The 15194-nt window shown below is 42.8% G+C and overlaps 1 protein-coding gene across 4 annotated transcripts; it reads right to left on the bottom strand.

Annotated features, from left to right (window-relative positions):
* Positions 1-7428: 7428 nt before the first annotated feature.
* Positions 7429-14996, bottom strand: TSACC (TSSK6 activating cochaperone). Of its 4 annotated transcripts, none has more exons than XM_058539452.1 (4): positions 14921-14996; positions 13973-14031; positions 9414-9536; positions 7429-7838 (listed from the first exon to the last, which is right to left on the bottom strand). In XM_058539452.1, exons 2-4 carry the CDS (start codon positions 14007-14009, stop codon positions 7621-7623), a joined length of 378 nt encoding a protein of 125 aa, XP_058395435.1. In that variant the 5' UTR covers positions 14010-14031; positions 14921-14996; the 3' UTR covers positions 7429-7620. The 4 variants fall into 4 exon arrangements, with proteins under 4 accessions (XP_058395435.1, XP_058395434.1, XP_058395433.1 ...); XM_058539451.1 differs by having other exon boundaries at positions 14883-14995; XM_058539450.1 differs by having other exon boundaries at positions 14937-14977.
* Positions 14997-15194: the final 198 nt, after the last annotated feature.

The raw sequence follows: 15194 nt of genomic DNA, 5'->3' as shown, positions 1-15194 counted from the left end.
TCAGGGCCAATCTTCCTCACCCTAAAAAAAAAATCTCAGTCTGGTGCATAGATGGGTCAGCATGATATATTGGTGTTAGCTGTAAATGGGTATTGCTGCACAGCCTTTCTCAGAGGTGGCCTTACAGGACAGCGGTGAAGAGAAATCCTCCTGGGGGCAGAGCCTTGGGTATTACACCTAGTCGTTCACTTTGTATGGCAGGAGAAGTGGCCTGAGGTAAGAATATACAGGGAGTTCTGAACAGTAGCGGTGAATGGCTTGGCTGGTTGGTCAGGGGCCTGGCAGAAGAAAGACTGGAAAATCAGAGCCAAGCAAGTATGGGTAAGAAATGATTGGTGGAAATTTTGGGAAAATAATTAAAGGGACCTTTTTTCAGAATCAAATTATATTCCTAACAGTGAAAGGCAGGTGATTTGGCTCTTTCGTTCTTGAACATGTTTTCTTCTCACACTACCTTAGCCTCTCCGATCAAAGCCAGGGAGAACACAGTCTGAAGGGACCTCTTCCTTTCATGGAACTCTTGACAGTGTGGTGTCCAGAGCTCACTTCTCTTTCTCTGTCTCGTCATTCCCTAGGTGACCTCCTCCAGTTTTGTGGCTTTCAATATCATCAATAGACGATGATGTCTACCAAATTTTTATCTCCTCTCCAGGCCTCCCCACTGAATTCAGATCATGTATTTAACTGCCTGGTGGATATTTCCACTCAAATATCTAACAGGCATCACAAACCTAACCCAGTCACAAACCTAGCTTCTGTATCCCTCTCCACCTACTCCTCCCCCAGGCTTCTCCATCTCATCAATGAAAACTCTGTCATTCCACGTGGTCAGGTCAAAACTCTGGAGGTGTTCTTGACTTCTCCTTCTCTCACACATCATATCCATCCATTACCAAATCCTGAGAGCCATACCTTCAAAATATATTCAGACTCCAAACATTTTTCACCCCCTCCACGGTTACCACCCTGGTCCAAGTCACCATCACCTCTTGCCTGCATTATTAAAACAGCCTCCTCCTCCTTCCTTTGCCTCTATACAACCCCTTCTCAACGCAGCAGCTACAGTCATCTATCAAAAAGTATTTCTGATCACATCCTCCAATGCTCCAGTGGTTCCCCATTTCACTCAGAGTAAACCCAAATCCTTACAATATCCTGCAATGCCCTACACATCATCTGGGATCCTCACCACCTCTCTGATCTCATCTCTCCACTCTTCCTTGCAGTCATATAATTGCAGCTATCTTGACCTCTTTACCCTTCCAGAATTCCAGGCACGCTTCATAGCACTTTCTGTTCCCTTGGCCTGGAATGTTCTACTCTCACATGGCTCATTCCCTCTCTACTTTCAGTTCTTTGCTCAAATGTTGTCTTCTTGTCAGCAAGGCTTCCCCCGCCTGCCACCATCTTCCCCCTCCCCCCACTATACTACACCAATAGTTTTCGCATATGTTGGTCTCAAGACCCCTTTACATTCTTAAAACTTGAGAATCCCAAAGAGGTTTTCTTTATGTGGGTCATCTCTCTCAATATTTACCTTATGAGAAATTAGAACATTTAAAAATATTCACGTATTCATTTAAAAACAATAGCAACCCCATGACTTGTTAACATAAAATATTTTAAATAAAAAATAACTTAGCCAAAGCAAAATTAGTGAGAGTACTGTTTTACATTTTTACAAATATCTTTAATGTCTGGCTTAATAGAAAATAACCGGATTTTCATATCTGCTTCTGCATCCAATCTATTGTGATATCATGTAGCCTCTGGAAAAATCCACTGTATACTCGTGAGAGAATGAGAGTGAAGGCAAATAATGCCTTGGTATTATTACAGAAATAGTTTTGACTTTATGGATTCCCTAAAAGGGCTTTAGGAACACTCAGGGGTCCCTGGCCCCATTTTGAGAACTACTACACTGTTTTTTAATAGTTCTTATCGCCATCTGACCTACTATGTATTTCCTTGTTTTCTTATAGTGGTCAGTCTCCCTGCACTAAAATGAAAACTCCGTGAGGCAGAGACTTTTTCTGTTTTGTGCACTGCTCTATCCCCAGCTCCAAGATCAGTGCCTGGCACATGAGAGACACCCAGGAAATGAATGAATGAATGAATGAAGAAAAAAGGAACAGGGAACATTATCATTTTTTAGGATTATCTCATCATAGAGAATGCAGTGCTGTAAGACATCTCATTTTTAAAATAATTCCATTGCTGAATTTATCCTACAGTCACAAGTACCTCTACCTACAAATCAAGGATGTTTAGTGCAGCATTTTTTTTGTAACAGCAAAAAACTGGAAGCAATATAAATGTCCATTAATAGGGAACTAGTTAAATTCTGTGATATTCTGCAATGAAATACTATGCGGCAATCTAAAAGAACGTGGTAAACCTGTATATGCAGATTTGTAATGATCACCAAGTTATATTAAGTAGAAAAGAGCAAGGTGCAGAATAATGTGTACAGTATATCATCTGTGGTAGGTAGAATAATGCCCCCAAAGATGTCCATGGCTTATCCCCATAATATCAGTATGTTAAGCATAATATCAGTATGTTAATTTACATGGCAAAGGGGAATTAAAGTTTCGATGGAATTAAGGTGGCTAATCAGCTGACCTTAAAAAGAGGAGATTATCCTGGATTATCTGGGTGGGCCCAATGTAATGGTAAGAGTCCGTAGAAGTAGAAGTGGGAGGCAAAAGAGGAGAATCAGAGGGAGAGATGCACAGAGATGCAACATTGTTGGCTTTGAAGATGGAGGAAGGAGTTCTCCAGAACCTGGAAAAGGCAAGTAAAAAGGGAAAAACCCAGTTTTCCTCTTCCTGTGTATGGAAACACCCAGTTCTTCCCTACTATGAGTTTCTTCCCTGTGAGTCTCCTTTACTACTCACACAAAACACTTCACTTCTGAGACTTCTGGTCACCAAATGTATGGAGGTTTTTTCCCCACATCAACAGCAATTCTCAGACACCAGCAGGGTGTCCAAGAATTCAACTCAATTCTGACCCTACCCAGAGATAGCATCAGATTCCATAGGTTAAGGGCTCAGCCCCATAAGACTGCCCCCCTCCCACTTCAGACACCCTTCAACCCTTCCCAGGTTGTCACCTGCACTTCTGACCAACTGCTATAGATTGGAGGTTCCAACGACCCCCTCCTTGGGTTCGATTAATTTCCTAGAGTAGCTCACAGAACTGAGGGAAATGCTTACTTACATTTACCAGTTTATTAAAGGATATGATAAAAGACACAAATGAACAGCCAGATGAAGATGTACATAGGGTGAAGTTTGGGAAGGTCCAGAGCACAGGAGCTTTTGTCCCTATGGAGTTGTGGTGTGTCACCTCCCAGTGTTGTATTCCCCAGCCTGGAAGCTCTCTGAATCCCACATGATTGGGATTTTACGGAGGCTTCCTCATGTACGCATGATCAATCATTAACTCCATTTCCAGCCCCTCTCCCCTCTCTGGAGGATGGGGGGGTGGAGCTGAAAATCCCAAGTTTCCAATCACGACTTGGTCTTTCTGATGACCAGCCCTCATCCAGGAGCCATTCAAGAGCCCACCCAGAGTTGCTTCATTAAAACAAGAGACGCTCCTAGTGTTCTTCTCACTCAGGAATTTACAACGGTTTTAGGAGCTTGTGCCAGGAACCAGGAGCAGAGACTAGTATGCATATTTTGTATTATCTATACAGCAAGGAAACAGGTTCTTTCCCAGAGCCTCCAAAAAGGAACGCAGCCCTGCTGACACCCTGATTTTAGACCAGGGAAACCTGTGTTGGACTTTGGACCTACAGAACTGTAAGATAATAAATTTGTGTTGTTTTAAGCCACTAGGTTTGCTGCAATTTGTTACAGCAGCAACAGGAAACTAATATACCACTATTTGTGTAAATTAGAAAAATGGAGATAAATAAATATATATTCAATCCAAATATATAAACTGGTATAGATATATTACTTTCTGGAATATCAGGAAATGGTCAACAGCAGTTTTCTTTGGGGAGAAGGCCTAGGGTTTTAGGAGAGACTTCTGGTGTTCTGCTTTTATTTTATACCTTATGCGTTGTTGTAAGCTTTTTAAATGTCTACAGTTTTGTTTTTTTTTTAACTGAGGAAAATTTGCCCTGAGCTAACATCTGTGCCAATCTTCCTCTATTTTTTGTATGTGGCTTACCACCACAGCATGGCCACTGACAAGTAGTGTAGGTCCGTGCCCAGGAACTAAACCCGAGCTGCTGAAGGGGAGCACACTGAAGTTAACCACTAGGCCACGGGGCCGGCCCCTGCGGTTTTTTTTAAAAAAAACCTTTATTACGGAAATTTTCAAACATATACAAAAATAGAGAAGACTGTAATGATCCTGATATATCTAACACCCAGATTAAACAATTAGCCATCTATGACCAACTGTATTTCATTCATGCCCTAAACCAGTCCCCTCCACCCAGGTTATTTTGAGGCAAACTCCAGACATCATCTGTATGTGTTTCTGTATGTATCTCTAAATATAAGGACTCTTATTTTCAACATTTTATTTTGAAAATTTTGAAACATACATAAAAGTTGAATTTTTTCCAGTGAAAACTCATAGATACACACTATCTAAATTCTATAATAACATTTTATTCTACTTGCTTTGTTACGTAACTATGTATCCTTCCATTAATTCATTTTATTTTTTTGATGCATTTCAGAGTGCGTTGCAGACGTCAGGATACTTCACCTATATACCCTTCTGTGTGGATATCATTAACTAGAGTTCAATATTTATTTACAGTTTCTTTTTAAGGTAAAATTTACATCCAGTGACATGTACAAATCTTAAGTATACCATGTGATGAGTTTTGACAAATGCATACAGCTGTGTAACCCAAACCCCTATACCAAAATATAGAATCATCAACTCAGAAAGTTCCCTATGCCCTTCCCCGTCAATCCTCATTCCCACTCCATCCCCAGGGGCAGCCATTGTTTTTAGTTTTTTTCTACCATACATTAATACTGCAATGTTCTAGAGCTTCAAATAAACTGAATGGTACAATGTGTATTCTTTTGTTTGAGACTTCTCCCACTCAGTGTAATGTTTTTGAGATTCACCCATGTTGTATGTATCAGTAGTTTCTTCCTTTTCATTGCTAAGTAGTACCCCATTGCATGAATATAATAGTTCATCCTGACCTTTTTATCATTATGAAATGTCTCTCTTTATCTCTAGCAGTACAATTTGTCTTGAAGTCGACTTTATCTTATATTAATAGAGCTACTCCAGCATTCCTCTGCTTACTGTTAGCATGGTATATCTTTTTCCATCCATTACTTTCACCGAAATGTGTTTTTTATAATTAAAGTATGCCTTATTCAGATTGACTACTGAGTTCTTTTGACACAATCCTAGCAGGCTTTGACAGCTTCTTTCTACCTGATAGGATAAGACGTTCTAGGCTTACCTTGTATTTTTCCTGCCTGAGATCTGGAAACAGCCATTACTTTAAGGGTCCCTGCTTCCTTTTATTGAAAAAATGGCACTTAGAGACTATAATCTAAGTGCTAGGTGGATTCATTGCTACTGAGTTGATCACTGTTTCAAGGTCTTTTCACTGAGCATGACTTTCCGCGAAAGGTGTAAGCTCAGTGTCTGCATTCGCTTTTCTGCAAGTGGATGTCCAGTTGTTCCAATACTATTTGTTGAAAAGACTATGCTTTCTCCATTGGATTGCCTTTACTCCTTTGTCAGAGATCAGCTGACGATATTTACATGGGTCTATTTCTGGGCTCTCTATTCTGCTCCATTTATCTCTCTATTCTTTCAGCAATACCACACTGTCTTGATTAAAGCAGCTTTATATTAAATCTTGAAGTTGGGTAGCATCAGTCCTCCAATTTTGTTCTTCTTTTTCTTCAATATTGCATTGGCTATTCCGGGTCTTCGGCCTCTCCTCTTTAGAATCAGTTTGTCAGTATCAATGAAGTAACTTGCTGGGATTTTGACTGGGATTGCGTTGAATCTATAGATCAAGTTGGGAAGAACTGACATTTTAACAATATTGAGTCTTCCTATCCATGAACATGGATAATCTTTCCATTGAGCGTGACTTTTACATTTTAAGTGTGATGGAGAGATCACTGGCTAAGAGAAGAGGGGACCGCATTCAGATTTTATTCAAAAACTGCATTTTGATGAGAATAATGGGATGATGAAACTTAAACAAACTTCCAGACATAACTTACCCTTCCCCTTGCATCCAAGCACAGTTAGGTCCAAACTTATCCACAAATATCGGGGCCTCTCTTTCCGAAATTATTTTAATTACCTCCTTCTCTTTCTCCATGGATAGCAGCTTAATCAGAATTTTTTCCTGAATGCCAAACCCCAATTCCTCAAGCTTCACAACAGCCTTATTCTTGTTCTGCCCTCTTTAATAGAAGAGAATAAAGAAGAAATCTCTGAAAAACTCTTCAAAGATCTGAAGGCCAATGTGAAGTCTTCTTCCCCATCACTGCTTTCTCATTTTCTCCTCATCTCTGTATTCAAGCCTAACTCTCTTTTCATCTTCTCCACATTCCACAGGAAAGTAAGGCCTCTGTGGAAAGGGGACCCAGTCTTGAGAGTAATTTGCCAATACACCTGTAGGAGAAAGTGGTGACCTAATGTGGTTCAAATGGCTGAGCCAATCTCAATTGTCCCCTTCTCAAATACTGAAAACGTATGGTTGGACTTGAACCCTCAGTAAAGCTAAACTGACTTCCCAACTTAGAAATTTCAGGATGCTGTCTCTTGGTGTTTCAAGCTCAAGACTAGTCCTTCTCTGCTATATAACTCAGACTTACCCACTGCCTATCTTCATTTCTAAACCCTTTATCCAGACTATGGTAGTTTCACATCAAATTACTATTATTAATTTATGCAAGTCTCTCTCAACTTTCATTCTCCCTCCACCCCAAAATGTTTTGCCCATGGTGTTTCTACTATTTTATGTGTGCCTCACTGCTATTTGAAAGCTTCCAATGGCTCTCTGGTGCTTCAAATAAAACCAGAGCTTCTAATGGTTGCTATCAGAACAATTCCCCAGGGAAAGCTGCCTTGTCCTCAGCTGCTCTACATTCTACCTCACACTCTACATTCTTGGGGGAAAAAAATCTTTTCTCCTAATTTCTGATGACTTATTCTCCTACCTCTGGGTCTTTGAAGCTTCCCAGCTGACATGGAACCAGTTTACTTCATCTGTCCATGGTCCCCTATCCCACCCCTTCATCAAGTGGCCTCATAAGGCCACCTCCTCCAGCAAGATTCCAAGATTGGTCCAGTTATATCCTAGTACCCTCTATCTCTCAACCTCCATTCCCCCTTAGAGTACCACTAAATTTTGCAATGAATTATCTCTTATTTGCCTTGCTAGACAGTAAATCCTGCTAGACAGTAAATCCTCCAAAACTGTCTCTTCTGTAATATGTAAACCCAAGTGCCTTGTACAGTGCTTTGCACTCAATGAGCACTTATTACGAACTCATGAACCAACCATATGTAGACTATCTATGCCTAAATTCCACCAAGGGTTGAACTGGGAACAGAGAGGGAAAAAACATACACAATAACTTTGTCCACAATTCATTTACTGAATTGGGGCAGGTGATTTAACAACAGATTGCGAGACAAGGCTGGGAGAGAAGAGTTCTTGCTTTCCCTCCCAGTAGCCAGTTGTGTCACAGATGCTAGTAAATTTTCCAAAATAGCCATCTGTTGTTGGGCAAGCTGGGTCTGAAGCTGGAGATTGGCATACATACATTCTAGGAGTCCTAGGCATTCCTTGGGCTTGTGGTCAACTCCTGAAGGAAGAGCAGTGGAGGTGGAAAGGGGACAAAAGAGAGATTTTGTCATTGTGCTGAGGTGGGAAGGGCTCTAATAAGATAACCCCTCTAACCTTTCCAGGCACAACTTAACCCAGATACACCTTTCCTCAGCTGTCACCTTCTCGGTGAGGCCTACCTGGCCACCCTATTTTAATTTGAAACCAATCACTGGACCTTATTACCCCTCTCCCTTCATTTTCCCCATGATACTTATGATCATGTGGCATATTTTGTAATTACTTATTTAATTGCTGTCTAAGTCCCCCTACTAGAATGTATGCTCCAGGAAGGCAGGGATTTTTGTCTGATTTGTTCACTGCTGTATCCCCAGCACCTAAAAGAGTGCCTGGTGCAAAACGTTCAACAAATATTTGATGAGTGAATGATATGGTCTGGGAGTGAGGCCTAACTCCCTCTCAAGAGCTCAGGGGATGCCTCAGCCTTCTTCTCTTATTCGACATACTGTCTCATTAGCGGTGACCTGAAGTTCTTCCTGTTGTCTAATTTCAACCAGTCTTACTACATCAGCCCATTTTTTTTCTAATGGTTTCTACTACATTATATGCAGCCAGCTCTTAGTTAACCTTGGTAATTATATTATCTATTGTTTGCGTATTTCTTGGTCTTTTTTTTTTTTTTTAAAGATTTTATTTATTTATTTTTCCCCCAACGCCCCAGTAGATAGTTGTCTGTCATAGCTGCACATCCTTCTAGTTGCTGTATGTGGGACGCGGCCTCAGCGTGGCCGGAGAAGCGGCGCGTCGGTGCGATCCCGAGATCGGAACCCGGGCCGCCAGCAGCGGAGCGCGTGCACTTAACCACTAAGCCACGGGGCCGGCCCAGTATTTCTTGGTCTTGATTCTTTTTTTTTTTTTCGTGAGGAGGACCAGCCCTGAGTTAACATCTGTCAATCCTCCTCTTTTTTGCTGAGGAAGACTGGCCCTGGGCTAACACCCATGCCCATCTTCCTCTACTTTATATGAGACACTGCCACAGCATGGTTTGATGAGCAGTGTGTAGGTCTGTGCCTGGGATCCGAACCTGCAAACCCTGGGCTGCCAAAGCGGAGTGCACAAACTTAACCACTACATCACCGGGATGGCCCTTGGTCTAGATTCTTTGTTAAACTCTGAGGTCCTCAAAAGCAAGGGTCATGACTGTCTTGCCCTGGTAGGCTCCCCACAAGTATGCTAAACACCCACTGATTTTCCCCTGGGAGGATGGATAGCTGAAATTCAAAGAAATTGAGCTAATAGTTACTATTTCCTTCTCTGGCCATTTTTTAACTAACAGCACTAACAAGCAATAAAATTTTCATTTCAGTCCTGCCTAGTCTAGGAAATGTGCTAATGAGCAAGGAAACAACACGAACTGGTAGAATCAGGAATTAAATGAATCAGTAGAACTGAATAATCAACAAGCTACCAATGAAAAATCTAGAGGTGGCTTGACCTAGAGTTGGTACCAGATCAACAGGAGAAGGCTCAGGCCACTCTTCCATGCAACCCCCCTGTGCTGACTCCATCTGGGAGGCCCTCCCCACATCCTTACCTGAACGCAGCTTTGTTGTCTGGGTGTTCAGGAAAGTGGCTGGCGGGGAACTTGCTTGAAGATTAATAAAGCTGGGGGAGGGTTTCGCTTGACAAAGAGGCACAGCATTACCTTCCTCTTTGGCTGGAACAAAATCAGAGGCAACTAATCAGAGCTCATTCCAACAAGGGATGGCCTTTCTAATTAGATAACTGCATCTGGTCTATGAACACAGGTGCCAAGGCCCTGCCCTGAATAGCTTCAAAGAAGGTTATATAAGACAAACAAAAAAGAAACCACAGTGGGACTAAGGGAAACTAAGCAGGAATGGGATGAGCTAAAATCTAATTTGCTTACATTTTACAAGTTCTTATTGATATGCACTACATGCTCATTACTGTGCTAGGTGCTAGGGCATACACAAGACATCTAAGACATGGTTCTTTAGGTGCTTAATATCTAGTTAAGGAGACAAATGAGATGCTGATGAAATGGTGATATAACAACACAAGGACATAAATAATGAGTCTGACAGTGTGGGTTGAAAATAAGGCCTTTTACCTTTTAGTTACGCTAAGTATATGATTAGATGTAAAAATGAATGTTTTCGAAAAGGGGGAAGAGATCAATATGAGTACAATAGTCAGAGAAGACTCCAGGTAGGTGGAGGATATTTACTGGACCTTGAAAACAGGAAGGTTTTGATGAGTGGGAAAGGTATTTCAAGTGGGAGAAAAAAGGATAGCAAGAGCAAAGGCAAGGAAGCCAATATATCACTGGAATGACGAGGAGCCCTGGGAAACTGGCCAGAATTAAGAGTAGGGAGAGTGGGAAGGCAGGATGGACCATGGAAGACCCTTCACAAAGCAAATCTGAGACTTTAGGCTTTCTCTTGAATACAATGGAAAGCCACTGACCCTTTTAGGATTAGAAAATATGATAAAAATTCTATTTTAATTAATCTTTAGGTATTAAAATGGGATGGAAGAAATTCTTAAATGGGAAAAAAGAATACCTTTGGCAAAAATAGTTGTTAGATGAAAAAACTGACCTGTAGAGAGAAGATGATGAGTCCTACAGAAGACAGATATTATTTTTGTCTACTGAGCAACCCTTCCTCTGGGAAACTATTCCATCCTGATTCCAGGTCATACTGATGCGACTGCACCCAACCCCTCTCCCCCGTGGGAAAGGGCATGTGACCCAAGACAGGCCAATCATGGTATTCTGTCCCCCTTGGCAATTGTGATTGATCCAAGGGGTAAATACAGGAGGCACGTTGGGCCAGAGTCATTCCTTGAGATTGATATATGGATTCTGTGTCAAAGCAGCTTGCTTTCTTCTGATTTGCTGTGTTGGGAAGATGTAAAGTTGGGGCCAATGAAAGCTACTGAATTTGCCCAGCATGCCATGAGAAGAAGATACAAGCAAGAGACTGGAGACAAGAGAGAGCATAGGAGACAGATAGATAAATGGACAGATACCTACAGGCACGGAATAACCAGTTTCAGTCCCTAGAGCCCTGGTTTTTGCAGCTCTTCTTCTTATTCTGTGACTACCTCAGTATCCCTTCCAAATGCATAAGCCTCTGAATTTCCTTTTTCATTCAAGAAAGTCTGAGTTGGGGTTCTGTCATATTAACATAAATCATATTTTGGACATATTGAATCTGATGTGAGACTAGGCAGACCAAAGAGAAGTGCCCAGAAAAATAGTCAGGGAGGGCCGGCCCCGTGGCTTAGCGGTTAAGTGCACGCGCTCCGCTGCTGGCGGCCCAGGGTCGGATCCCGGGCGCGCACCGACGCACTGCTTCTCCCGCCATGCTGAGGCCGCGTCCCACATACAGCAACTAGAAGGATGTGCAGCTATGACATACAACTATCTACTGGGGCTTTGGGGGAAAAAATAAATAAATAAAATTATAAAAAAAAAAAAAAGAAAAATAGTCAGGGAGATGGCACTGAGCTAAGGAGAAAGGTCAAACCGCCAGGCCAGCCACAAGGAGGTGATGAAGTATCTGCAAAAATAAATTAGCCCTCCAAAGTGAAAAACTGAGAGTGAAAATTAGATCCTTGGGGAACTCCTCAGGAGTTTGGAAGATGAAAAGGAAGTGGCAAAGCAGACAGAGGAGCAATGGATGGAAAGGTAGAATAGCTGGGACCATGAGGGAATTAAAGAGCTTGAGACAGTTGGGAGTCTATAACTTACTGTCAGAGATCAAAAAAGGATAGGAAAATGGAATTCATTCATTCATTCATTCATTCATTCATATAGATAAGAGTTAAGTGCCTGCAATGTGTCAGCCACTGAGGATACCACAGTGAGCTAAACAGATGTGGTCACTATTCTCATGAACTGACAGCATTGCAGTGTAAACAGTAATTAAGCGATCAAGCATGCACATTATTACACCCCTTAACTGCTATAAGAGCACCTAACCTAGTCTATGGAGCTGAGGAGTGTGTTCTGAGGAAGTGACACAGTCTCAGCTGGGATTTGAAGGATGAAGATAAAGAGAGGGCCTCTTCACGAAAAACAAGCCTGGGGGCAGAGGCGTGACAAGGAGGTTGTATGAAGGAAGATGTCTCATTCTTGTCCTTTACTCAGACTGCAACAGAGTAATGGCCTGCCAAGAGGAAGAAGTGTTCACACATAGGTGCCAGGCTGAGGTGCTTTCTGTCTGGAAAGTCATTGAGCCTGTGAAAACTGACAGCTGTTCTATTCCCTGTCAGTTACTCTTGGTGAAGGAAATCTGTTTTTTCGCTCTGGGCTTGTGGATTTTCCAAACCCTACTGAATGTCTTCCATCCTCTCCTCCCTCCTGCTCCAGGGTCAGCAGTCATTTGATGGCTCATGCAGAGTGGTAAAGAAATAGAAACTGAAACTCAGGTCTCAAGATTCTTCTTGGGCCGGCCCCATGGCTTAGCGGTTAAGTGCACGTGCTCCGCTACTGGCGGCCTGGGTTCGGATCCCGGGCGCACACCAACGCACCGCTTCTCCGGCCATGCTGAGGCCGCATCCCACATACAGCAACTACAAGGATGTGCAGCTATGACATACAACTATCTACTGGGGCTTTGGGGAAAAAAAGGAGGAGGATTGGCAATAGATGTTAGCTCAGAGCCGGTCTTCCTCAGCAAAAAAAGAGGAGGATTAGCATGGATGTTAGCTCAGGGCTGATCTTCCTCACAAAAAATAAAAACAAAAAAATAGATTCTTCTCACCGTTTGAAAAATTTGATAATTTCCATACAAATGCACTTCTAAATAATTTGAGCCCTTCCTAGGTATATAATGACACATTTTCTACCAGGTTGTAAGATTTGAAGAATACTTTACAGATAATTCATACTAAGGAACCACATTATTGACTAGACAACGTATCAGAGAAGATGAGGCTGAGGAGCAGCAAAAGGAGGCAGAACAGAGAAAATAATAATAAAAAGTGCTTTACATACATTATCTTATATATGTCTCACAAATGACTCTTTGAAGTAGGTAGCTTTATCCACATTTTTTTGAAAAACGTTTTTTGTGTGTGTGTGTGAGGAAGATCAGCCCTGAGCTAACATCCATGCCAATCCTCCTCTTTTTTTGCTGAGGAAGACTGGCCCTGGGCTAATATCTGTGCCCATCTTCCTCTACTTTATATGGGATGCCACCACAGCATGGCCTGACAAGCAGTGCATCGGTGCACGCCTGGATGCGAAGCTGGGCCATCAGCAGTGGAGCACGTGCACTTAACCACAATGCCACAGGGCCGGCCCCATGAAAAAACTTAAGATAGGAAATTTGCTCAAGATTCCACAATTAGTATGTGGCAGTACTGGAATGAAATCCAGGCCTGTAGACTCCAGGGTCATGCTCTTTATCACTGCACAATATACTCTGTGAAAAGAGCTAGTTCATTTATGTGCAAGCTATGACATAATAGGCCTCTCAGATAAAGTAATCTACTCCACTACGCTTAAGTGGATAGGCTCTGGAGTCGGATGGCCTCAGGCATTTCCCTGGCCACCAGTGGGACTGTCCCACTCAAACTGAGTTCACTCTAGCCAACACTATGTCTTCTGGGATCCCTGGACATAGTCTTGTTCTAAGTATTAAGAGGAGCTACAAAGGAAGAATAATATATTCATTCAACATATAATTACTGGGCATCTGTTATTTAACAGATCCAGTTCTAGGCACTGGGAATACATCAATGTTCCCATTTAGTGGGAAATGCAGAAAAAAGTACAAATACTTTTCAATTAACTAAACAAAACGAAAACACAGTGGCCAGCCCTGTGGTGTAGTGGTTAAGTTCAGCACACTCCACTTTGGCCGCCTGGGTTCACGGGTTCGGATCCTGGCTGCAGACCTACACCACCGGTCAGCCATGCTGTGGCAGTGACCCACATATAAAGTGGAGGAAGAGTGGCACGGATGTTAGCTCAGGGCTAATCTTCCTCTGCAAAAAAAAAAAAAAAGTTTAAATAAAAGGAAAAAACATACACACAACTAGAATAATTTTCCCAAATGCTGGGCCATTAAAGCGGTCTGATTTTACGGGAGAGAAAGCAGGGCCTCTGACACACACCTTTTCTGTTCGAAGGATGAGTAGTATGCTGCTCCATCTGAACACCAACAGTGTGGTGCCTAAGAAAGAATCATAGCATCACATGATCAACAACCCATGCTATTATTTTACTATTGACAATTTCATAAGTTCCCTCCAGCAGATCTCAGGCTGTTCCAATTTCAGGAGGAAAAAGTGTGAAAGGGTGTACTCTTCTATTTCATGGCCAAATATAAGTAACTCTTCTTGCATTGTTTGTGCTCTCACGGTGCCTTCACTAGTTTGTAACACAGTTCTCTTATTGCTTCCTTTTTTTGTGGAAAAAATAGTAATTTAACCAAACCCAAACCTTACGAGCCTCCTACGAACAGCAATTACTCTGTGTTCTCTTCACGCTTGATTTCTGCACTATCAACCCTTTTTCCTGTCCTGTAAGATAACTTAAAAACTCTGGCTCCCCATCATCTCTAATGGACCAGCAGTTGAGTGGACAAGCAGGGCGGGAGAGCAGATAGGCGTGCAGAAAGAAAATCTCAAAGCACTACAGGGAGCGCTTGAGAAAACGTTTTAGATAGGATAACTCTGGGAAAAAGTAAGCCATTACCCTCCAGTACCGCTCACAGCCTCAGTAGGAAGCATCTGACTAAAAAGGGAAAGGTCCATTCACAGCAACGAGTCCAGAGGCAATACACCACAACTCACAGCGTGCCCAGAAGACGTACTGTTACCGCCCAGCTCAGCCCGATAGGACTACAACTCCCATTTCAACCCACATCACACCAGCCAGGTCTTCCCTCAACTACCGGTGAAGTCCCGCCCCTCTACTCCTCCCCGTTCCTCAGGCTGGAACGAAAGAGTGGAAACTGTCACACCCTCGTTGATCTTCGCGGCCCGAGAACAGCTGAGGCGCAAGGCAGCTTAATGACCTCACCTGCGATGTTAACTGAAGGCCTCAACCCCAGCACCCACCATGTAGTTGACACACATGCGCAGTAGCGTGCCGGCCAACTGCCAGAGCCTTGGCGCTTGCGCCGAGGTTCGCGCCGCACGCGGCCGGGAGCGGCCACCCTACTGCGCAAGCGCTTGTGCCCTCCCACCTCCATCATCGCGCTCTCTCTATCTAGCTTGCCCTACCGTTCTTGCGTGGGAGGCGGGGCTAAGAATGTCAATTGGCCTGTTTTCGTGCCGGTCAATGAGGTGGCTACGGTGATTGGCCGCGACTCTGAAGATAGCGGGTTTAGGT

The sequence above is a fragment of the Diceros bicornis genome, chromosome 4 (genome assembly GCF_020826845.1).
Source record: "Diceros bicornis minor isolate mBicDic1 chromosome 4, mDicBic1.mat.cur, whole genome shotgun sequence".
NCBI lineage: Eukaryota > Metazoa > Chordata > Mammalia > Perissodactyla > Rhinocerotidae > Diceros > Diceros bicornis.
The sequence above is the reverse complement of the archived record's forward strand: the minus strand, read 5'-3'. Positions and strand labels throughout refer to the sequence as shown.